Here is a 25,505-nt window from a genome sequence, read left to right as displayed (position 1 = left end):
TCTGCCTCGCATGCTGGGATGCTTAGCAAGTCTTCCTTGTGGTCGCCAATTTTCCGCCATTTCTCAGGCCCGTCCCCTGCCTGGTTCTTAAAGAGCACATTGGAGAACATGAAGCGAAGAGATAGAGTCTGGGACAGGTGACCCTAAACGATGCCATCATAACACATGCTCCACCCTAGGGCACTACACCCAAGTCATTCAGGGCGAGGATTGTGGGAAAAAGGTTTAAGGTTAACATCCCAGGGACTGAACAGCTATTTGGCGGTATTGTTCCATTCCCGGCCCCGGGTTTGAGTGACAGCCTGCCCTCACTAGGGTGGCAGAATTCAGCATGCAGAGACCAGGAAACGGACCAGTCCCTTTCCGAGGATGTCCCTGGGATCCCCACAGGATCTGTGCCATGTTTGGGGAGGGGCCCTGGGATCCATTGAAACTAAAACTCCCATTGTCAAAACACTAGTAAAGTGCAAAGCCATTTGTTGCCGATATAACTTTGATGGAACATAACTTTTGACAAAAATGTCCTTTGTTTCAAGGAAATCTGCGGTTTTTAACTCAATCTTGTGTTGGACAGCGTGACTTGGACAAAATATTTTCATTAGTATTCACTGAATCAGTCCCAGTGTTATTTTCTTGTCAGAGCTACCACGGATCAAAACTTCAGCATAAATTACGACTATAGACTCCCAATTTTGGATCCGTTATGAGTTATCTTTTCAAAAATATATGTACACTTTTGGTGTGGAATGCTTTGCCTTTTTTTTTTTTAAGTGTATCCCGTGACAACGACTCTTGAAATTGAAGTATAAGTTAGGTGGAGGATCAGTCGCTGAAAAGGCTGCCAATCTCACTTGCAAACATCCAAAAGCAACAACAACAGCAGCAAGAACAAACAGAGATGTTCTTGACAAAGTAAAGGGGGAAGTGAGACATGCTGGGAGGCAGCAGCTGGCTATTCTAGAGGCTTCTCTTCGATCAGAGCATGGTAAAGGTTATTATTTTTTTCCGTAAGAATTCCATTTGTTTCAAGATGAAATGTTGATGTGAAGAATCTTCACATGGGATCTGAAGCATAAATGGTTCAATACATCCAAAGCGATCTGTGTGTAAGCGTGGTGCAGGTAACTTGTCGAACATCTTTGGGATGAGGGTTGAGCAAAGAATCCAAAATAAATAACGTCATATGGAAAACCCTTTGGAGATTTTGGGGATTTGTTTTCTTGCATCGCCACATGTCCTTATGGAAACAATTATCAGCAGGTACATTATGCTTTGGGTTGGTGGTGTGGGATTTGCAGAACACTGGCGGGACATGCTACTGCAAGTTATTTTACACACAGGAACAGGGGTGTGAATCTTAAGGCATCTCATGATTTGATTCTTGGGGTCACGGTTCAATCCAAATGTTGATATAAAAGAAAAATCTGATTCTGGATTCTGTAACAGAGGGGCGCATGTTTCAGGATCTACTCCGCAGTACGTGATGTACAAATAATGGCAAGAAAACAGAAAGGAATGTGTATAAGATCATGGAATTTTATAATGAAACATGTTCCTCAAATGAAAGGAAAACGCTTATTTGTGAGACACTTATCAATACTGTGTTGGATTATGGAGGTAAACTTATAAAGTGATATTGTCTGCTCTGTACAGTAGCAAGAAACAGTCCATAAAAGTAAGTTGGTATCTAGGTATCTACATGGAGATAAGCCCCGCCCACTCTCTGGCTTGAGAGATGCAAGTCAAAACAAATGATGCTTTCAACGTTTTAAGCATCAAAACACATTTTCTTGTATAATGTCGGGTATCACATCGGTGTTGCCACAAGTTTATTAACTTGTTGGGAAATGTCCTCACCAGGGCATCCCCTTGCTGCAGACCTTGCACCTGAATCTGGCAATAGAGAAGGTGGGACAGCCCTCAGGGTGGGGGTCTGAAGGTCCAGTAAATCACCATCTTCAAAGGCCAGACCTTATTTACGCTTTACTTCCACCAAACATGTCTGCCACTGACTACGATCATGAATCACCCCACACACACCCACCCAGCCCCCTCCCTTCGGGCGAGAGGCTGATGAGCGCTGTGGTTGAGGTCAGAGAGGCCACGGGGAGTTTAACTTTGCAAACTCACACTGCTAACACCAAAGTGCCTCGGCAGATTTAAAGCCTTCCAAAAAAGCGGAGACCACAAAGTGAAGCAAAGGAGAACTGCTAAGCTGCGGGACTTTTCCCGTTCTTTATCTGCTTTTCTCCTTACCGTGTTGGTGGGGTCGTCTTGGAGAATGGCATCGTAATGCTTGCTGGCCTCGTCGTATCTTGAGAGAGAGAGAGAACACCAATTAGTTTTTTTTTTAACCACTCCCAGTCCCGAAGTCGGATAAAATTAGGTGGTGGGGGAAATCAAAGACAGCTCAAGGTAATCAAGTTTCTGTATACAACATGGCAGGTTTCTGTGATTACAGTGAGGCTGTGCAGAAATCAGCAGCGATCTAAAGGAAAAAATAAACACTCATTTAACGTTTAGGTTGCCGGTCACGCGGCCTGACACTGAGAGAGGCGTGTATCGCTTCACAATGACTCATGAAATCAATACAAACAAAGCACCGTTTGGAAGATTGTATTTTCATTTGATTGTATCCAGTTTGATTCACCTTTAAACAAAATTAAATTGCCGCTTTTACGTGGGTCCAGATCCGCAGCCGACTTGTCGGTTCAGTTGTCCGTCTCTTGGCCCATAAGTAATACCACAACACACACACACACACACACACACACACACACACACACGAACGCAACAAAATCCAACACGGCGCGCCTTCAACTGCTGGATTGAGCCCACATGATTCTGTTTAAAGAGGAAATTTATGAGCTGTAAATATCAAATCATACGGTAAAGAAATCTGGGAAATGGAGGTACGTGCACTTCACTTGTCATGTCAAATCAGACTCTGAAGGATGATTTGAGGAAAGGGGTTTTTTTCTAATCGGGACAATCTGCAACGCTAACGTTTTAGCAGCCAAAGGGCAGGGCTCAGTGATCAGAAGTGTCCCGCCCACAGCCTGCAACAGACAGAAGCGACTCTGGTTCCCATTAGCGCTGAGAAGCCCCACTTCCAGCGCCATTGCTTCCCTCACATTCACTTTATTACTCAGCCACACGTTGGGAGATTTCAGATGGCACCGGGCAACCGCTCACGAGCCACTTTGATTTGCTTTATTTATTTAGGAACCGTGTGTGGAGGGGAAGGGACGCGCTGTTTGAAGCCGTGTCATTGGAGTGTGGCTCTGTCTGCTGCCAATTAGACCCCAACGTGCCATTTATTTAATCTGACAGTGCCGGAGCAATCGTTCTCAATTATCACATGAACTCCGACATAACCGATAAACCAGCAGCGGCGATCTGTGGAGGGGAATGTGAGCGAGGTAGTAAACAGATTGAATTACCCTTATTTCAGCTCAGTACAGACTAAAATACCCCGTTTATCCTATTTGCTCATGCTTACTCTCTTCTTTTATAAACTGTAGATTCACAAATAAATCATTGGAGGGAGTTGAAGTGGAGGTTGTGGTGAGATGTCAATATTTACAGGGCCAAGGCACACTCGCAGTAAAGGGATCAAAACAGGACGGGAAAAGAAAGCATGAAAATAGGCAAGAAGAGAGAGATGAGGGTAGCAAAATAAGGAAACAACGGAGGAATAGAAACCAGAGAAAATTGAGGGACCCCCAGAATAACATCGGGATCCGACCACTTCCTTCCCGGGAATCCCTAACTCGGGCTGAAAGGGCCACAGGACTACGCAGCGCTGAACCCGTTCTCTCTCTCTCCGTTCTCTTATGCTCCAAAAAGGAATGCTGAGTGATCCAACATAATCACAAACCCACCCCACATACACACACATATACTGTACGTACACACACCCGGACTATTGTACTAAAGTTTCTCGCCCTCCGAGCCTCCCAAACTACAACTCATAGCAGCGCCTGTGGAGCATTCAGTGCCCGCTGCTTACCTTTCCAAAGCTTCCAGCCTCATGCCCGATAATCGCTTCACTCTGTGGCTATCTGGAAACTGCTTCCTCAGTTCCTGGAGACAGGTCTGCAAGGATGTGGGCAAAGGAGAGAGAAAAAGACCAATTATAGTTGGCTGTTACATACGTTTATGTTGCGTTCTCACACACGCTACAGATACAAACCACCTGTCTTGAAAATTTTGCCTATGTTTCAGCTAAACAAACACACTTAAAAGCACACTGTTAAAAGGCCAATTAGATGCGGGAATCTGCTGTTACTACAGTATGTTAACCATTTAGGCAACCACGCTTGGTGCCATAAAAAGGGAAGTAAGGATGCTCCCATTTTCTCCTCTAAACAGAGGGTTTGCACCGCAGAAAGAGGGCTGAGGAATGGTTGTAATCACATTCAGCATTATCCATGATGAGATGAAAGTATGACCTGATATGGAAGCGCTATCCATCAGCTGCTCCTTTACTTTTTTTTTCTGTCTGGCAGCGGGGCTTCAAGGATAGCCAACTATTTCCAAAGAGTTCTGCCTTTTCTCTACGCAATGAGTCACTCCTTTTTGCCCAGGGAGTCGTTACATCCATACTGATTAGAGATGAACCATTTCAATAATCATGATGTGCTCTTTTTTTGTGGATTTTAAGAGTTATGAATAAGTCAGAAACATCAAATTAAGCCCAAGGATGGCAAATAAATCCTGAGGGGGGGAGGGCTGTTTAACTCCATAAAGGATCATGGCCAACACTTGAAGCATGCTTCTCCGCTCATTTGCTACACCCTCTGAATCCAACTCTGAGCAAATTGTTTTTCCAAAGTACAGACTAATACCATTTGGCCAAATAAAAATCACATTTTCACATTTGGCAGAAGGGGTTCTGCTAAGCAGGGAATGGCTGTGAGGGAGTGAACGATGGCTTTTGAAGTTTCAGGGCGTGTGAGGAAGGAGCGGTAAAGAACTCACCAGAGCCAAGTCATCCCGACTGCAGTCCAGCGCTGCAATCATCACCTGCTCATAAATAATCCAAACTGGGCAGAAGAGACAGGGACAAAGAAGACTGTGTTAACGCCCTTTCCACTCCACTGTCTGCTGTCACATGTACAAATGAAATATTGAAGGGTACACTTTGACGTCTTTCCACACAGCTGCACATCATGTTTTCAACACGCACAAACAAGCTTCCATGATGTGAATCAGCAGCATCACAACTTTTCCCATTTCATTTCATATACAGCTCCGGGGAAAAAAGAGACCACTGCAGCATTATCAGTTCCTCTGGTTTTATTATGTATAGTTTGTCTTTGAGTTAAATTATTATCTTTTTATATATTTATTGTATTCTATAAACTACTGACAACAAACTACTGTTTCTCTGCGTTGGATTTCAACAAACACTGGAAGGCCTGCCATACATGTACAGATAAAGATTTAAGAACAATTTGGAGAGGTCTCTTAATTTTTTCCGGAGCTTGAGTTGAATACTGGATTCTGATTGGATGATTTAGAGACTCAGAAGTCTGCTTTTTTTTCGAGAGCAGACTACTGTTAAGGACGCTCTGATCAAGGACTATTTACAGCCAAATCAATAGGAGGAAAGAAATCTGGTCAATTTAACGCCACGTGTCACCAAAAGAATGACATTAGAAAACACCAGGGAATACTTTTTGAATTATTATTTTATTTATAGAGAGCACAAAACTGCTGATTCATGATGGCTTAACTCTACCCAGTAAAGAAATGAACAAAGAACAAGAAAACAAGAGGAGGAGAGACGTTAAAAGACGAGAAAAGAAGACAGACAGGAAGTAAACACTAACAGGAACACGGTATGCTCTGGCGGTGTTTAGAGACCGGTTCATGGAAAAGAAAATGTGAGCTGACTCGGACAGTTCCAGAAACCCCACAATCCGTGCTGCTGTCATTTTAAGTTATGTTGCTATTGCTGAAGTTCCAGACGTCTTTATACATAGAAGCCAAATAATTCATTTTAAGTCAAAGAAATCAAGAACAAATCAAAATAATGTGTCAAAATATTGATTTATTTAGCAAGGAGCCGTGTCGAGACGGTCATTTGAGGATGAAGAACCCCTTCAGGGTGATTCAAAGCCCCCCCTGTTGCCATAATGACATTTTATCTCTTACATGTAATGCCACCGCACTATTTTATGTATGCAGTTTGTTAAATATAATGTTCCAAAACTATACATTTCAAACTTTTGACAGATAATGCCCTTGTGTAGAGCTTTCCATTCATGATATTCATTTCTCCACAGTGAGTTGGTAATAAATTACTAATTCAATTTCAGTAATATGTTACATTCAAGGAAATTAAGAGATTATCGAGGAAAATGCTATAAAATAAAGTTGTTATAATCACCTGTCAATGTCAAATTTAAGTTGAATTACATAAAAATGATTTCCATTCAACCCAACTCATAATTCAGTTGGTTATAACAGACATCTTGGACACTATGAACCATTATAATGGACTCTATGTACTGTTATAATTTATGGAAACATGGATATGGAAAAAGTGATCATTCAAGGTATCAGAGGGAAAAAGGATGGAGTTGGGAAGTTAAACGTAAGCAAAAAAATTAGTAAAATATAAGCAAAACTTTGCTAACATTGTTAAATAAAATCACTGTTGATGTTGTGTGAAACCAAAGTAGCTGAACTAACATTTCTGTAAAGGTTCTTCACTCTGGGTGGTGTTAACAGTTACTGTAGTTCACATGCCAGAACAGGTTTCAACAGCTAGGCTCGCTGTGGTTGGGTTTACAACATTTATGTCTGTTTTCATTAAAAATACATATGTAAAGATCCGTTTCAGCACAAACACTATATAAAATGTACATAACCTCAGTGAGTTATTTTACGGTATTAGCAACCTGTTTAAACATCCCAACCCATGTTACCCCAAATATAATTTTGAATCAATGTTTACATAATCATTTATTGTTTTTGGAAGGCCATTAACTTTAAAAAATCTCATTCACTCTCATTTAAATAGCTCTAACAATGGTCAGTTCTTAAAAGAAATACAGCTTTTTTTAATTAGAAACAGAATAGATTTGTATTTTAATGCGACAAAATAACATCATAAATGTTTATTATGTTGTAGAGTGGTTGTAGTTGGTTTTATCGACAATAATACACACTTTAGATGTCTGTTTTCTTTACCTTCTACTCGATGAGGCTTATTGTATAGAGGCGCTGTAGTGGAATATTGTCAAACGTGGTTTATTTATTTCCTAAAACCAATCTCAAGCTATTCCCACCATTTCCCCACTGTTATATTTATATACTTGTAGAGGATGGAATGTTAAAAAACCATCATTAACAGGCACAACTGTTCCTTTAAAATGTTTCACTTGGTGGTTAGCAATAAAGACTAAATTAAACGTTTATTGAAATGTTATTTCATTCGGTCAACTGTAACATTATAAACATACTGACTAATAGCCTGGCTTCAGGAGCCAATTAATAGAATTAATACAACATGTAAGACAGACAGTTCTGACAAACTAACGGGACATGTTCCTCCAAATGAACACCCTCTGTTAATTGAAAAGAATAATAAAATCCAGCGCTGTATGCCAAAACAAACAAATGCCTCTAGTTTTCTTGACTTTAATGATTCCAACGCTTGTTTTGATAATTGCCATCTCATTTCACAGCCAATTTAAGAGCTGGTTTCAATAAAAGCATGGCATGTTAAGTGTTTACTCGCCTCTTTTAAAAAGGACAGTATGAATCATACTGAGTAGGGGAAAAGGGAAAGTTTTACGGGCTACTGCAGCAGGACAGTGCTGTTGTAAGGGAGACCACGACCTTTAATATGTTTATGGTACATAAAAGTCACTCCCCATAGAAGAATTTAATTTAAATCAACAGCATACTGTACTGTGCACCTTTCCCATTCCAATGACTTTCTTTGAAACTGTATCCGTGCGTATAGCATGTCTGGAACATTCAGTTATTTTCTGCTTTTACAGATTATCCAATTCTCTATTTTTTGCATCCCTGCCTATTCATCATCTAAAAACACCAAGGAAGAAAAAAAAAAGGGAACTGTTTTTCCAAGTTAAGTATTTTACCTGTCTTATCTCAAATCTCCTAAATATATGTCTAATGTAAGCGATGTTGTATTTTTGAACTTGGCTTTTCAGCCATGGCTGTGTCTATCTGTGTTTTCCACATCACATGAAACCCAAGATCCTGTTATGGAAATGTATCCAATAAAAACATATATACCACTAAAGAGGAGAGAAAAAAAACAAGAGCTAGCAGGAAATCACCCACTTAGATCAATCACATTTTACAAAGTTGCACAGATAAACCCGCAGTCAATAACATTTTTCCTTGATGTTATACAGTGAAAAACACAGCGGTTTTTTTTGATACCACAAAGAAGAAGCTCCTCATTCAACAAGATTATTTTGAACTTTGAAACTTACTTTGTCAGTAACACCAAAAGAAAAATGATTGCAAGCTGTCCATTGTGTTATTACCTAAACAACTTATCTTATTTTCTAATTCGGGAAGTCAACTGTCATTTGGTTAGTGTTACATAGAAAGCGAAAACTCTTGTATAAACGGGGCATTGTCAACTTATAGTCAATTTTGGCAAAATATTTTGTGTGTAGGCTTGCTAAAAAAAAACAACAACTGTGGAATGGTTTCACATGGTGTACTGATATATATTGTATTTAGTCTTGAGACTCTTACTGTCATCTCCCAGTTTGGATCCATGATCACTGATCAGCTCTTCACCAACATCCACAATTTGTTCACTATTTCTGCAGTTATCCTCTCTCCATTTGCGCAGCTTGTCTCTCATCTCTGTGGACAAAGTTGTTAAAGCATAAACTTTAAAATAGTTTTGAGTTGCAATATTTATCATGACACTGTCTTGTCATTAAACTCTGGAACTGTGCAATCAACAATTTAGGATGAAAATCAAAACAATACTATAGTGTGGATCAATGTGTCTTTTTAATCATTTATCCGTCGTCTGATCTGATGTGGATCTGAAGTAACTGAAGCTAGTTAAACACTCCAAAACCGAAAAACCATACATTCAATTTATCGGACAAGTAGATCATTAAATACACCTTCTAACCAATACTGTTATCTTTGTGGTGCCAGTGTTCTTGTACATGGATAAATGGCACTTTAATTACAATTGTGCTGTTATTACAATGCTATATACGTTTTTCAGAAACATAAATCTATTGCGACGTAACGTTAGCTTACTTATAGCTCCTGTTAGCCTAAAGGCTGGCTAGCATGCTATAGGTTATGCAATTAGGTAGTTATCTCTGGAAACAGAAAGTCCCCTCTTACTTCCTGGTATTGAACGGTACTTTGGCACCGTCTACAATTTAGTTATAAGTGAGGGAGATTAAGCTGTACTGTATTGGTCTATCTACTGTACGGGTAAACCCAATGCATTAGCTATTCTTGCTAATAGCATAAGCTAACTCCTATACACGCCGACTTGTTAGCTCGTATTTTCAGTCTTTTTCTTCGAAAGAAGAATACCAAGTAAACACCGAATGCTTTCACGAATAGAAATGCAGGTCCCAATAACACTTGAGGAGAATGTATTTTATTTTAGTTGTCTTACCTTCCCAACCCACATCGTACATTTCTGATACAGACGCCATCTTTTCTCTTTTGACAACAGACGCCGTGCCTACGTCATGGGCTAACCAGCAGTGGACGTACAGTTTATATTGAGGTAAAACAATTATCATTTACTTTGAATGTGATTTGATGATGATAACAGCCTATGTTTTTTTATTTTTACTAGGAGCATTTACTTTTTTTTTTTTTATAAAGACACAATTCCTAACTCAACTCTATCTTTACAGTTCTAATAATTAAAGTTGAATGTCACTGGCATAACATTATTCTTATTTTGTATTAGATTTCACTATATTATTATTATTGTTATTATTGTTATGCTACTACTACTACTACTACTACTACTACTAATAATAATAATAATAATAATAATAATAATAATAATAATATGATTTATTATATATTTCTTTATAAGTTAAAATGCTATAGCTCATCGTTTATACCTTTATCATTACGATTATGACCGGTTATTTTAATTATTTTAAGATTGTATTAGTATGTACCTAACATAAACTGTGTGTGGTGTCATATTATCCATGTCTTATTAAATATAGTCGAAAATACATTGATTAGATTAACATTATTTTCAATGTAGGCTATTATTTAGAATTACAATAATATGGCAATTTTGTAATAAATAGTATTTTTATTTGTCACAAACATAGTGTCCTATTTTATACTGGTATGAGATGTGATTAATTTATAAAACTTACATACTGATTTGAATATTGATTTAATGACACTTTTGTCACATTCTGCTTAAAAACCGGTGATTTTGACTTTCAGGCTCAAATTGCACATTTTCTGGCCCAAGCACAGGGCTAATGTAATTTCAACATGCTGCAAACCTACATTTGCCTAATGCAGTGTGATGGTTAGTAGATATGTACAATCCAGATGATGTTCCTCTCAAGCTCCATTTCCAATTTTATTTAATCCACCTATTAAGTATTGGATAGGACAGTCGGCTGAACCTAATCTATCAGTTTCACAGAAAACATGAAATATGCTTTCCAAGCACAACTTAACATTATATCCTGATTTCCCCCAGGAGCCTCTGTGATTCTCATCCCCTTGCTGTGTATGCCTTTTTACACAATTCTCTCTTACCACTTACACACTTGTTGATGTGGACTCAGCAGAAACGTGCTTACATAGACACTTCAGAGATCTGATGTCATATCCAGTACCATGCATACTTTGTCGATGTGATTTAGTGACAGGACAACAAGGAGAGGTCTTTATCCCTCTCAAGGACACTGACACTGTAATATAGCTTCATCAATAATGAGCAAGTGCACAAGGGAATAATGACATTTCATCATCTCTGTCAGAGATGCAAATAATAAAACTGTGTACAGTTTAGGTTACGAATAAGCTTTGGTGTTGGGTGCACTTGTAATTTTCAAGTCTGCACATGGCAGTCGGTTGATTTGTGGTTGGGTTTTTGCTGGAAGCCGAAATACCAAAAGAACCACATTAAAACAATGGCACACTGTCCTTTGGGGTAGAGGGCTTGCCCCTTGTATGCCAAGGTGCCGATGAAGGCAGGGGCCCTAGCAGTGACCTGCAATAAACACCATGCAGTGGGTGTGACCCTTAGGATTTCAGGGACTTGATGCGGAAAGTACTCTGTGAACAAGCTGTCCACAACTTTGAGATGCAGCTGGATGTGGTGGTGAAAAAAAAACAGTTTTGAAATAAGGCGCCTGTTTAACTTGGAGCAGCCTTTTTGTACAGAAATGTCCCAATATGGGCGATCAATTGGGGCCATCTTTAAGCCCAAAATGTGGGACTTGACTGGTTCCTACGTATGTTTCCATGCTCTAGAAAGCCCCCTTCATATGGCAAACAGGACACGCATATATATATATTTTCCCTTTCGGTCTCCATGTATGAAAAAAAAAATTCCAGTAGAAACACTTCACAGGAATTATATTTTGATTTCTGACAGAAGCAATCAGAGTTGGCAATCTCTAAAATGAACAGCTATGGACTGAAAATTGAGGTAAGTCTGAGGTGCTCTCTGCGGTTTTCCAAATAGTTCTTGTTCCATCTAAGTTTCTTTCTTGTTGGTGTTGTACAGTCACTTGTGGAAAATGAAGACAGATGCAATTAGCGACGATGTTTGGACTCGGCCTTCTGGAGCCGCGCGGCACTGTGTTTGCTTTGAAATCTGATTAGGTCCCCTGTCGGAGCAAGTTGCTTTCACCTCGCCACGAATAACTCCATACAGATGACTCCGGCACGCTTTACCTCTGATGGACTCCCTCTATTGCACCTTTGACCTCGCCTTTATCCTGAGTGAGAGGCCCTGAGCGGGAAATTATGGCACATCACACAATTAAACTTCCTCACCAACCTGCCCTTCTCTCTCTTGGCTTCAATGCCAAGAACAATATTCAGCCCTGTGTCGGAGCAGCACCACACTGGTAATTGACGTTGCTCACGCGGTGTGGAGCTAAGGATGTATTGCTCCCCTGACACCCCTGGTAGTGGCGCGATTGCTTGTTGTAGATTGGAGTATTATCACATGTACTGTATTGTGTGTAGAGAGAATGGGTTAATAGCCAATTCTCATTTAATTCAACATGGTTTTAAACTCACCATGCATGAAATTACCTCAAAGAAGTTCCTTGTAGGTGATGGCATTTATCATGACAAGTAGAATGTGATAAACTCATCCCTACAAGCTTTGATGAGCATTGATTTCCACATGAACACATTCCAGTGCTCCTCCTGGAATTTATTACAGTAAAAGGATTTGTATTTGCGCCTAATCTTGCATAACCCTCATTCAGTCTTATTAAATTGAAACCTTGATCTCTAAGAGAGTATTTGGCAGCAATGGGACAATTTGACACCTCCGAGCCAAATATTGAGATTTTTTTCCATCTCCTATCCAAGAATCACATCATCTCCATTCTAAATTGCAGCAGCTGGTTAAGTTCCTTCATTCCAGCACAATTTTTTGCGTGATTCCAACTTGATTAATAAAGCTCTTCAACAACCTCTCAGGGGGTCCAGCTTCAGGTTTGACATATAAAGAAGTCATGGCTATTGTTCGACTGGTCTGTCTTTCCGTGGTTTTATTCAAAGGCCTCCACTTAGCTACATAAATACACATGACTATTACACAGATTTTAAGTCAGCGGAAAGAGGAATATTCAAATTCCTTCCCAAAAACAGTAATTTACTAGCATAATCTTTTCTTTTCTGGTAAGAATATTCGTGACTGTACATTTGGAGATTAAACCATGTTCTCTGTCTTGCTTTGAAAGACAGTTGCTGAGGAAATTGAAGTTGTGCATTACGAAAAGAGCTAGGAAGCATTAGAGGGGTCACATATTGGTGGACTCCCCTGTGTTCCTTCTGTAATTACGTGTGAGAGTACAAGTCACTCCTTGTTTGTGCAGCAGCAGACATATGTCGGGCAGATGTTCTGCCATGCTTGGTGCCATTGGGTGATCACTGAAAGATCTTTTTAAAGTTGTTTTCTGGTCGGTCAATAACCTTCATCCCATTACCATCCAATGTGACAGTGCTGAAGTCAGCACTGGGCTCTGAGTCAGGAGTGTTGGCCGCTGATTTATAACCTGACACGCACTCGGGGCGAGGTGATGCATATCTAGAAAGTTTACAAAAGGAATCATTGAAATTCAGATGAGATGCTTGGAATCCTGATTCGAAACGGGGATGCTTGGCTTTGCAACATGCAGCGGCGAGTCGTTCATCTTCAGGTCTTATTGATTTATTTTTTGACAGATATTAGAACGAGGCCAGTGGTGGGTGTCTCTGGCAGTGTCATCTTCTCTCCCTCTCTTTTGGATTCAGTTGTTGACCAAGAAAGCTTTCAGGGAACTGGAGAGCTGAGGTTTTTCATGGAATATTTGGCCCATCACTGCAACGCGCTTTGAGTTGATCCCATTAAGGCCACGAGACTTTTCTGCGAGACAAACATGAAGGATAACTGTTTAGCATGATGGAATGTGTTTGTGTTCTTGACAGCTGTGTTGATCCTGTGTATGGAGTGTGCCATCACTGCTTTGATTTAAAGTGACACAAATATATTTTTTGATAGCCCAAACCTCCTTTTTTTCTCGCCTGGCTGAGGATTCTGGGAGTTGCTGGGAACAAATCATTAGTTTCAGTCACAATGTTGGTTGGGTTGACTGAAAAGCACATTGGCAGGAGGAGATTACAAAGTTGCAGAAGCATCGCCAAGTCCTAGTTATGTTAGAGAGCAGACCACCGTGAACTGTATCCATACATCTGACAAACAACAATCAGTTTTCAGTAATCACATTGCCTTGGCTTTAATGGAGCAATTTGACGTCTTTGGGAAATGCGCTCATTTCCTTTCTTGCCGAAACTTGGGGAAACAGCTAGACCCGCTCCATCCAAAAGTAATAAAATCCGCCCTCCAAGCACCTGAAAAAGATCAACACATTATATCTTGTTTGCAGGGGGATACATTGGGTTTTGTGAGGTTGGGTATGGAAACCATTGGCGATGTGGTCTGGATGTGGCTTTGTCAATGGAATAGTTTCTGGACAGAGATATTGTTTTTGAATTTCACCTCCAGTATAAAGTTGAAATTTCGCCAAAAAATACCACTAGGGAGAAAAGAGTGCATTTGTTTAGGTTAAGCTTATCATACTTATTCATTTAAATGGTAAATTGGGTGAATCAACTCTTTGGAATAAAGCTTGGAATAAATTGTGTTTTTGTTGAGAATCCTACGTTCTTTTGCCATATTTTCTATTTATCTTATTTTTGCATGTTGTAGAAAAACTGAAAACTAAATGTTGTGCAATGCCTCATTAATATCATAATACTCATGCACCACTTTTATTATTCATTCTCAAATGGTGCAACAGTCACAAATCCCAATTACCCCCACGATGAATGCAATTTTGTTATTGTGATGATTGAATATAAATCCACCAGAAAAACATTTTTATTTTGAAAATAAAAAATATAGCTTATATAGCTATAACAGCTTTGACGGTGCTCGACTAATCCACTTCCCAAAGATTTTACTTTGAAATCTGTGTTTAATCGCTTACCTGTTTGTTATGAAGAAAAACATTTAGCTAAATAGAGCAATTGCCACGTCAGATTTAAATAATTAAGTTTGTTCCCCATGCGTAAATTCTGCACAGCCCCTCTCTCCATTTCGAGCCATGCTTATCGATCCCGCTGTGTGTAATGAGCTGTGTAATGGCCACAGTTATTTAATAAAGCTAAAGAAAGTACCCACATTGTTTGTTCAGCGTGAGTTTGTCTTCAAGCATCATGGGATTAATATAGCTGATACTCAAGATATTACTGAGTGTCCAGCAGGAAATTGTCTGGATCCATCCCTCTGTATTACTTTGTTGTTTGTTTCAATCACCCCCTGCAGATTTTCCCAAATCGCAGGAAATTTTGAGTTTGGCTTTGCTTTTCTCTAAGGGGATGGATAAGCAAATTGGTACAAAACCTTTTGAAAAAACATTGTTTGTGCATAATTCAGGCCTTAATGTGGCTGAGTGGCCAGGATTGTTGGGTTTGCAGATTTTAATATGCACTCCACAAACACTCCTTACTATCTGAGACTTATATTAGCAACCATAAAACCAATCAAAGGCTTAATATAGATGGATGATCAGAATATTAAAGTGGCCCTATTATGCTTTCGGGGTTTTGCCTTTCCTGTAGTGTGTCTTAAAGACTTTTGTGGATTTAAATGGTCTGCAAAGGCTAAAATCCCTGTCTTTCCCCCAAAGGGAGTTTCTCCATTGGACTCCTTTGTTTACTGAGGAAACATAGGGACATCACTATGTTACACTTGCGCTTCGGTTGGCTAGTTTAACAAAAAATTGTTTGTGATAGGCTAAGGGGCGGGACATCTTTCAAGTGGTTGACCAATCATCAAATAACTGGTCAGCTAACCAATGAGAGCAGACTGGGCTTTAGTTTCAGACAAAGGGTAAAAAGGTGTTCTGCAGCACAGGCAGTAGGAGAAAAATAAAGAGCTTTTGAACATTTAAACATGTCAATTATTAAACGATGAAATGAGCATAAAAGTGACCCTTTAAGTTAAAACACTGCATATTCTTTAGAGGAAAAGGTTTTTGATCAGTGAATAATCAAAGAGTCAAGTCTGTCTTTGACATGTTTTTCCATGCATAGTCTCATTAATATCATAATAGGATGTAATTTACACAACAACATTTGTCTGGTAACAAAGCTGAACAAAATGAGAAGAAGGGGAAATTGAAATGTGTTTTCAAACATACTATCTCTCAAGATTGTCTGGTCAAAACAAGAGAACCCATAGCAGTTTGGCCTTTGGGGTTTAAAACACAAGGTTTCTTGTCATTTTGGATTCATACTTGTGGTGTTTAACCTATATAAGAATGCTTATTGGCTTTGCCTGGACCAGTGAAGATTCTTCCAACCGATTCCTAATTTAATATTGAGTAAAAACATGTATTACTGCCTGCACATAAAATCCAGCTCAAATTATACTGAAAATGGATGACATCTTGCATGACGTTTATGTTACACAGAGGAGCAATTATTTGGTATGATCATTTTGCACTAAAGTAAAGTTGGAAGGACATATAGCGGTTTTCCTTCTTGGTAAGGGACTGCAGACAAATTATTAGTGCCTTCAGGAGGGTTGAACCATAGCTAAGCCCCTCCCCAGAGTTATTGATGTTTTATTGAAATCCTCCTAGACTAAGAATTTAAATATTAGTATTTAGTATATTAAATATTTAACTAACATCATTCAAAAACATTTATCTGGTCCAAACGTGTTTCCTAAATTAATCCCTGATATGTTATTAGCATTATGTATTTTTGTGTCAACATGCATCACCTACACATACACATATTAACAGTCATAGATTGCTGCAGGCCAATACGTATATCAGTAAATTAAGTGGTGTATGAATGAGTCCCAAAACCAGGAAATTAGTTAATATTTGACAACTTCTGCTTCCCTCGTCCCGAAGTCTGGGTGCCTAAAATAAGATCTGAGGTTTACACAAGCTGAAGAAATGTTGTGATTTGATCTATGACATAAAAATAAAAACTCCACCTGTAAATATCTTAAGCTTTTATGTGTCTTACAAACAGAGGTTACTAAAAGAATGACTAAATGAGGCCACTAAATGTCATCACATCAAACATGAGCAGCCATTTGCTTAGCGGAAGTAAGGTGAAGTCATACAACTATACCATACGACTTCCGGATTGGCCTACACAAATATGCATCCCTACGTTTCTGTCTCTCTCTAGAAACAAAGCATTTGTCTTCGTGATAAGGCAAAGCAGATCTTAATGAATCATGGGAGATGTAAAAAATGATTTCTTAATGTCATTATTTATGTACTGTTTAAGGTATTTGAAAATAATATTAAATAAAATATTCAGGACAAAAAATGTACGAAAAAAAAGTGTTAGCTCTTCCATAAATGTCTGACTACCCTACCTTAACAAATAAAATAATACCTGCACACCTGTGATCCCCAATCCACAGAAATGTGTGTACAGTTCCTTACTACAAAACGTATCAGTAAGTGTAGTTCCTGGTGATAAATAAGAGGTTAAAACGTCAAATATCATCTTAACATAGTAATCAAACTTAAAAACAAAATACTCAGCAGGAATTAAAAAGTGCAAGAAAAATATACACACAGCAATATCAAATAGACTTGAAGAAATGCATATCTTGAAGGTGCTCACATTAGTAAAAATGTTAATAAAAACAACAAAAGCAGAGGAAGTATTTCATTGTGACCTTGTAAAGCCAGGGTAGCGGCAGCCAAACCGGCTGGAGCTTTTCATTATATGAATTGAATGATCTAATAGAGACAAATTCCAAATTGGTGCTTGTTGCCAAACTGGCCAGAACATTGTATGGGTGCCTCTTTTTACTGCAAAACCTTTCCTGAAATGATGCAGACGACACAAAGAGGCTTCAGCAGAGTAAGCGCTGTGTTTTCTCTCTTTTTTTTTCATTATAAGGGAGCTGCCACTGAGCCAGAGCGGACTGTGTCAGAAGCACCCAGTAAAACAGCAGCTGGCCACGGTGAGTGGTGTCTATTTATGACTCATTTCTACCTGTCATCAGGCGGCCGAGAGAAGTAGGAGTTGAAGAGAGAGAGCCCAGTGGTAACAAGGGAAGAATTGTGTGAGGACACAAGACAGTGGCGTGCGGTTGTCAGGAAAACAAGGTACTAGTGAAGCCTATTGGGAAATGGGCCATTCAGTGGCTGATATTGGCTGTTGTTGGGCACATGGGACACATGGGGCCCCTTTATGAGGTAGCTACTGAAGTAAAGGAGGAGAAAGGAGGATGTTCAGATGCACAGTGAAGACATTCTTACCTTGTGGAAAAGTCAAATGATTGGAAATGATCTGGTTGTTTTCATTCAAATTAAGCAGGCCTGTAAATGGGCCTTCAGCATGACTGTATTTGGCTCCTGTGAAAAAGTAATTCACAGTCACACAAAGGCTTTTAGAAGAAAAAAAATATTTGTGGTGTCTGGAGGGAAGCCTATGTTTTCAAATTCAACAAAACGTTCAATTGCATTTGTATCAATACATGTAATGTTTCACTGTCTCACCACAAAATTATAGGAATTTTCAAAGGTTTACAAGTCATGTGTCCGTCTGAGAAACCATGAAGCAAAAAAGAAAAAAATATATATATTTCGATATATGCTCAAAATTAATGGTCTATTCTCAGTGAAACTGACGTCAAATTCACAATATCAGAGAGCTGGATATTTACTGTCATTGTATTACAATCTTAAAGACTATTCTGACCTGCTTGTAATAAAAACACAGGATTTATTATTAATTAAATATTAATACCAATATTTAGTCCCTCAAAATGTAAAACTGTCATTATATTAAAGAATCATACACCTTTTTTATATAGACCCCAAACCAATAACTGTTTTTGATTTTTTTTAAAAACAAGGATTATCAATATTATTATAATTATTCTTATTCTATTGCATCTTTCATATCAGCATCATGAGTCTTACTTTTATGTATTTATTGATGAGAGCGTGAGAATGTCGCTGATTGGTCAGTCCCGTTTTAACAAAGTTGTGACACACATCCGTTTCCCTTTTCACTGAGCAAAGATGGCGGAATACGACCTCACCACCAAAATTGCCCACTTTTTAGATCGTCATCTCGTTTTTCCTCTGTTGGAGTTCCTTTCTGTCAAAGAGGTAAGATTTTAGTTAACCCTTAAACTTTCCGTTACATTTTTTCGTTATTTTCAGGAACTATAAACGGCTTTTGAACAGTTTTTAAAGCCATGTGCGCCTATGAGTTAGGCATGTTTTCCCTTGCTGTGTGAAGCACCCACATTTAACCGGAGTAGAGCCGGAAATGAAGCGTTTTGCCTTCAAAATAAAAGCGGCAAAACAGGTCACACACAAAAACAGTAACTTTTGAAGAAAAATGAACACTAAAATTGCACAACAACGCTTTAGCAATAATATGGATGCATCAGGTTTGATACAATTAAATACAAAAAATAAATAATAATAAATAGAAAAAATATATTGTTTTACGTTGGAGAAAGAAAATATCGGAAGTCCTGCATTGACTGTGATTAACTTTACAATAATGGAGTCACCCATGCGCTATTTCAGATTCAGATGATTTTATTAGCTGCCTTTGTTAAACTCAAGAGTTTAAGTTTATAACATAGTAAATATGTTGTACACAACTGTTCGGTGATTCATAAGCATACACGTTATTACTCTGCCGCGCTGTAGCTTCCCTTATTTACAGTGAAATGAAACAGTCATAACTGCTCGCTTTGGCGATGCTGAGCCTTGGAAGCTGAATTATTTATTTTCCAATAACAGCATAACATACTTTTGAGTTTTCATAAAGGCAACTGTAGGGGCGTATCGGTTAACAGCTAAATGTATTAACACTATTTAGGAAAATATAAAGAAGTATTTGCGCCAGCAGACACTGCCCGTTTCGCATTAGCCTTAGCTATCTAAGCTAACCTCTAGCTTGAAAGCTAGCATCGTTGCTTACATTTGCATATATGTGGCTAGCAGTGACTTGCATGTTGTGAAAATAACTAGTGACATGAATAATAGGCGGTATTACATTTTTTGTTACTTAATTTTGTTATAATATTGCACACAAACAACCCCCCTCACCTCTGTTTTCTACTGTCCATGTTTATTAGATTTACAATGAGCAGGAGCTGCTTCATGGAAAACTGGACCTCCTTAGTGACACCAACATGGTGGACTTCGCCATGGACGTTTACAGAAGCCTTTTTTCTGAGAAGGATATACCTCCAAGTAAGTGTATAGGCTTATTTAATACACACTCCTCATTTGTATTTCTCAACCAATAACACAACCAAATTAACATTGCTTCATAGAACTCATAAAGGGCTCTACACCATTCACTTCATTTAAAATTGATTTAGCAGTAAACAACAAATAACTTTTTTTATGCTCTGTGTGTCAGCCCTAAAGGAGAAGAGGACAGAGGTGGTGGCCCAACTGAAGCAGCTGCAGTCCGAGACTGAGCCCATTGTGAAAATGTTTGAGGACCCAGAGACAACAAGGCAGATGCAGTCCACGAGGTAAAGTTATATTTTCATCAAGACTTTTCATCTTCATTTAATCGTTATCCTTAAATAGCTTTTTACTAAAGGCATCACGAGTCCAATGGCTGGTTCACACCAGATTCAAAGCCAATTATTGGGCACTGTATGATTACATGTAAGGCACAACCCCAACGTCTTACAAACTAGTATCATAATGTAGTTATTAAGCAATTTATGGGATACTACAAACCACTATCTACATGGAGATAAGCCCTTACTACTCTCCAGCGCATTGTTTTTGAGTGACGTGAGTTAACAAATGATACTTGTGCAAGTATGGAGGCAACATTGCTCTTTGATTCGGTGTTAACCCACCATTAGTGATGTTGTAAATTGTATTTCATGGTCTTACATTTCCTGATTCTAAAACCTGTTATTTGAAATGCTAGACTGCAAAGCCAAATTGCAGGAGGTTTTCATAAAATATGTATTGAGCCTTTTCAGGGTTTTTTGTGAGAAAAGGCAGATGCAAGACGTTGTGGTTAGCCTTATTAAGACTGTATGGTCGTCTACAGTGATTAAAATAGTGCGGTCACATTCGCTCTTCATCCTTTCTTTTGTTTTTTGGCTGGAGTGTGTACAGTTAATCAAAAGCATTTGCCATTTTCAGCTCTTTTCAGTTTATACCATTTTTATTATCTAGTTTAAGTTTGGCGGTAGATATGTGTTTATTTTAGACACAGATTTGTAGGAAATGTTTTGTGAGATTTGAAGCCTGGCAAAAGCAACATTGATTTAACACATGTCTATGTATTTGTTAGTTTGCTGTCAGGATACATAAAGGAGCTGAACCTCCTTCTTGGATGAGGAATGATATGTCTGTCTTAAGTTATGCATTTGTTTTTCTTCAGTCCATTGAATTTGTTAAACAATAGGAATCTCATCTGGGGTCAATGAAAAATTCTCTCCAAAGCCGAAGGACATGCAACGGGTTGACTTCCACCATTTTAAGCTAAATTATACTTAATGCAGTTGCTTGTACATAATTTTGGCATTAAAGGATCATACAATGATGCAAATGAGAAATGGGTTGATATTTGAACTCGTGTTGCACCGACACTAGAAAGGAATCGCGATAACCTGCCTTTTTAAAAACGCAACGATTCCCCCATTTCATTAGTATCGGTACTTTAAGAATGACATTGTTTTAGACAAGAGCTGTATTTCCTGTGTGTGTTAAGCGCTCTGCTTCCACTCCCTGCAGCAGTGCCTGCAGTGCCTCCGCTCTCTCATGCACGCTCTAGCTGTCATATCATGTGACAAAACGAGAGCAAGGCTGCAAGTGCTAGAGGCATTGCCGATGCGCTTCAGCTTGTTGAAAAAAAAAGACGCAAGAAACGAAATTTGGAATTATTTTTCATCACATCTCTGCTGACGGAGAACACGCAGCTCTACATGATCACCGCCGCCGTTGTGACGGGACCGGTGCGCGGAGCAAAACACGTACTTCAAGTTAAATACCTAACACTTAACTATCTTATCTACATCTGGAAATCAAAATTCTTGACCAAACAAAAATGTTGGTATCGTGACAACGCTAATTTGAACCCCAATGCATTGTCTGTAGTCAAATACACTGAAAGTATTTTTGATGGTGAACGGACTTAATGCTCCAAGTACTTTTATTGAACAGTTAGCTAATCGACCCGTTTGCCTTAGCAGGCTTTATTTGAACTATTAAAGCCAGAAACAAAGCCAAGCCATAGTAAATAAAGCATGTTAGTACAATATTTATAAACAATCCGTCAATCACAGAGACCCACTCTGCCTATTATGATCACCATTGGGGTGATTTGTGTTTTCTTCTGTTTGGATTTGTCAAAGCATTAAAAACCACTGTTGGCTGTTTTGAGTCAACATGCTGCCCATGGCTATGATGGCTATCTGACTTTTTCATAGCAGAAGGTGGCAGTAATGCTGTGCAGACCTTTATTTTATAAACTGTTGCAACTTGTTGGACAGCCCAGCAGCTGACTCTCAATGTCATAAAACCACATTCATATTTTGTTACAATTTGAAGACATTGTGGGAATAATACTTTGTGGCCCATTCTGTGTCCCAGAGGAGGGATAGATCGCAGATAAAAAAGAAAAGAGAATTTAGAAAGCTGTGGTCAATGGCTCAGATAATTTATTACGATCTGTGTTCCCACAATGCACAGCAGGTTGACATTCCCCACTACAGGGAAGTCAGCCAGGAGCTTACAAAGACCACTCTTCTATAACAACGTACCCCTGAAACTAGGGCTATTAAATTAAGGTTTTTAAATGAAGCTTTGAATTGTTGTCCTTTTTATTTCATAAGATTTTATAACCTAATTCAAAAAAGACAAAACAATTCTTTTAAATTAAATTATCTTTCTTAAATCACTACAACTCATCAGTGCGTGAGTGTGGAAAAGTGGTTCCAAAGTTGTTTATGAAAGGCTAAATGAACAAATATGGGTTGAAGCATAATATTTTCATGGATAGAAACATGTTGTGATTTCTTTGTTAAGATAACATCTATCTGTTTTCAATACTTTTTGTCTTGAACGCTTTGCACTATTTGGAAATGTTTTTCTAGCACACGAGTTGGAAAGAATATTGCACAGCCATCAAATAACAATTCTGTTATTACCATAATATAATATTCGTTGTATAAATAAAGCTTTATCTTCTTCTGCAACTTTGCTGAAATATCTGGATAAAATAGACATGGAAAAACCCCAACTTTCATATGTTTATTTAAAGAGGCCATATTGTGCTTTTAGGTGTTTTCTTTCTTTCTCTTTTTTTTAATAAACTTTATTTTAAATTATTTGAGCAATACAATTGTTATATACAAACATTACATTGATAACACACAAAAACACATGCATAAATATATATATATTTATATATAAATAACTTAAACAGAGAGCAGAGCGTTTATATTCCTTTCCTGTAATGTGTTTTATAAGTTTTTGTGCATGTAAATGGTCTGCAAAGGCTATAATCCCCAAATCCCCTCCACAGGGAACTTCTGTACTACACACAACAGCAAGAGGCAAGTTGTACAGAAGAGAAAATGCATACCTTTTTTATTTTGACTGCCATGGGGAGTAAAAGACAGCTCTGAACAATCTGTTCTCCCTTTCCTTTCCAGACCTAGGCAGGGCTAGCATGGCTCCATAGTAGCCAGACCAAATGTAATAAACAGCCCATCACACTGTAAAAGTGAAATGGTCTTCATCTAAAACCATCTCTTGATTTTGACCAGAAGTGGAAAAATATACCTGAATTTGGACTCCAAAAACCAGGATGTCAGCCAAACGGCCATTCAAGCTAAACGGCCTCTAACTGCAGGAACTGTCTTCCTTTTTGCTTTTTTCTTGCAGAGATGGACGAATGCTCTTTGACTATTTGGCAGAGAAACATAACGTAAGTTGGCCCGATCTGCTGACATCTCACTTCTCCACTGTATTTCCCATGGCTGTTGTTTGAACCCACAGTTGTCTCAATGGGGGGGAGCGCGATGTGGGAGGGGCAGGGAAATGCTGAGTTACTTCCCAAAACCCTTAACTCATTTTCGGGGTTTGTACGGCTTGCACAAATCCTGTGGACATTTACATTCTGTGGTGAATTGTCAAGAATAAACGGAGGAGCTCGGACCCGTGGATAGAGCCGCAAGAATGCCGGAGGTTCTATATTTACCGTGATGTTTGGCCTCCTCCCCTCCCCACCGTCGGTCCTCTCCCACTCCGGTATCCCGCTGACCTGCACGCTGTCCTCAGTGCACCTCCACACAGCCGTGGTTCAGGGCCCCTCGGCCCGCTGTGGGAAAGGCTTGGGCATTACACTGACCCTTTAGTGAATGGCCTGACGTCAGGGCACTGAGATACTGGACAGAAGGAAGGGCAGTTAAATATAGCAGGCCTGAAAGGATAGCCCTAAATATGTACATATGCCTTTTTTTTAATTCAGTTTGCGTGACCACTTCGTGGCAATTTTGTTACAAAAGTGAAATATTATCTAGCCATTCATTGCAAAATACCACTGACGCGCTATAGCAGTGTTTACTCTACATTCATTTGGGAGTGGTGTGCCACAACATCCAGAAAAATATAGTGCTACAAATATGAGTGAAAATAAAATTAAATGTGCACTTTAGTTATGACCTAAAATGTGATGTAGCCTAGATGTTTGAGAAGTAACATTTTAAGGCTGGAACTACTGACTTAATTTTGTTCAATCAATCTTAAAAAAGTCACAGTTTTACTAAATCACATGTAAAGTCTTTAAATGTTTTCTTTAACCCTAACTATTGATTTAAGAGTAACTGTTATCTAAAGAAATGAAGGAATATAATCTGAGAGGCTGGATGATGAGAAACTGGAATCAAATTTCAAAATTGTTTGTATATTTAGGTTGAAAATTCACATAGCGTTCTAGCTCTTAACTGCATCACCATTACGCTGGCACACCAAGGATATGTCACTTAACTGGGGGCACCACAGCTACATGAAATTACAAAGCCCATTGTCTGATTTAAAAACAATGTATTGTATACTCTGTCTGATTTCCGTTTCCTGTGTTTGTGATATTAATACTCTTCTATTCCACTTAAAGTTTCGTCAAGAGTACTTGGACACGCTGTACAGATACGCCAAGTTCCAGTACGAGTGTGGAAACTACTCCGGCGCTGCAGAGTACCTCTACTTCTTCCGCGTCTTGGTAAGTCTTTGTCATTGTTGTTCAACAACAGTTAGCCTGATTTAATAGTGATGTTTCGCTGACGACTGCAGGCCTAAACCCACTTAAGAGAGTGTCGGTAGTATTTTACAACCCACATTTTATATACTGGCTTAAGGCATTTCTCTGACATATTAAAAAAGAACATCACATTATGTTTGCCATATTGCTTTAATTCCTCAAAATGCCAATGCTTGCACAGAAGAGGAAAAGAACACTTAGAAGTAATTGAATGTGAAAAGCTTACGTCATTGCCTATTCCATTCCCCGCACGTCTTTTGTATTAGGGGGAGTCTGCCGCTCTAAGACTGGAGGAGGATATTTTACTGGGCCAAGTGATCAGTGGTGGACTGCATAATCTGTCTGTAGTCTTCTCACGGGCGGGCCTTGCTAGACAGCTTATTGATTGGAGTGCTGTGGCCAGAGAGTCCCTCCTCACGACTTCTGCGCTTATGGAGTGC

At 38.9% G+C, this 25,505-nt stretch overlaps 2 protein-coding genes and 1 long non-coding RNA gene across 3 annotated transcripts in view; 1 reads left to right on the top strand and 2 right to left on the bottom strand.

Moving 5' to 3' along the window:
* emc2 (ER membrane protein complex subunit 2) overlaps positions 1–9,732 on the bottom strand; it is a 28,318-nt gene extending 18,586 nt beyond the window's left edge. Inside the window, exons 1-5 of the mRNA XM_063879520.1 lie at positions 9,653–9,732; positions 8,752–8,865; positions 4,984–5,048; positions 4,013–4,098; positions 2,257–2,314 (exon numbers count right to left, since the gene is read on the bottom strand). Coding sequence (XP_063735590.1) covers positions 2,257–2,314; positions 4,013–4,098; positions 4,984–5,048; positions 8,752–8,865; positions 9,653–9,692 — 363 coding nt within the window. The 5' untranslated portion in view covers positions 9,693–9,732. The remainder of the gene's footprint in view (positions 1–2,256; positions 2,315–4,012; positions 4,099–4,983; positions 5,049–8,751; positions 8,866–9,652) is intronic.
* Positions 9,733–13,927: 4,195 nt separating this feature from the next.
* LOC134862135 (uncharacterized) lies at positions 13,928–19,013 on the bottom strand. Its single transcript, XR_010165470.1, has 3 exons — positions 18,723–19,013; positions 18,057–18,152; positions 13,928–14,103 (listed from the first exon to the last, which is right to left on the bottom strand). It is a non-coding gene; the product is annotated as an uncharacterized LOC134862135 (long non-coding RNA).
* The window catches only part of eif3ea (eukaryotic translation initiation factor 3, subunit E, a), a 27,876-nt gene continuing 21,146 nt past the window's right edge, over positions 18,776–25,505 (top strand). Inside the window, exons 1-5 of the mRNA XM_063879870.1 lie at positions 18,776–18,914; positions 19,901–20,018; positions 20,191–20,308; positions 23,691–23,733; positions 24,922–25,026. Of these exons, the coding sequence (XP_063735940.1) occupies positions 18,825–18,914; positions 19,901–20,018; positions 20,191–20,308; positions 23,691–23,733; positions 24,922–25,026 (474 nt within the window). The 5' untranslated portion in view covers positions 18,776–18,824. The remainder of the gene's footprint in view (positions 18,915–19,900; positions 20,019–20,190; positions 20,309–23,690; positions 23,734–24,921; positions 25,027–25,505) is intronic.

This window comes from Eleginops maclovinus, chromosome 3 (genome assembly GCF_036324505.1).
Source record: "Eleginops maclovinus isolate JMC-PN-2008 ecotype Puerto Natales chromosome 3, JC_Emac_rtc_rv5, whole genome shotgun sequence".
NCBI lineage: Eukaryota > Metazoa > Chordata > Actinopteri > Perciformes > Eleginopidae > Eleginops > Eleginops maclovinus.
The sequence above is the reverse complement of the archived record's forward strand: the minus strand, read 5'-3'. Positions and strand labels throughout refer to the sequence as shown.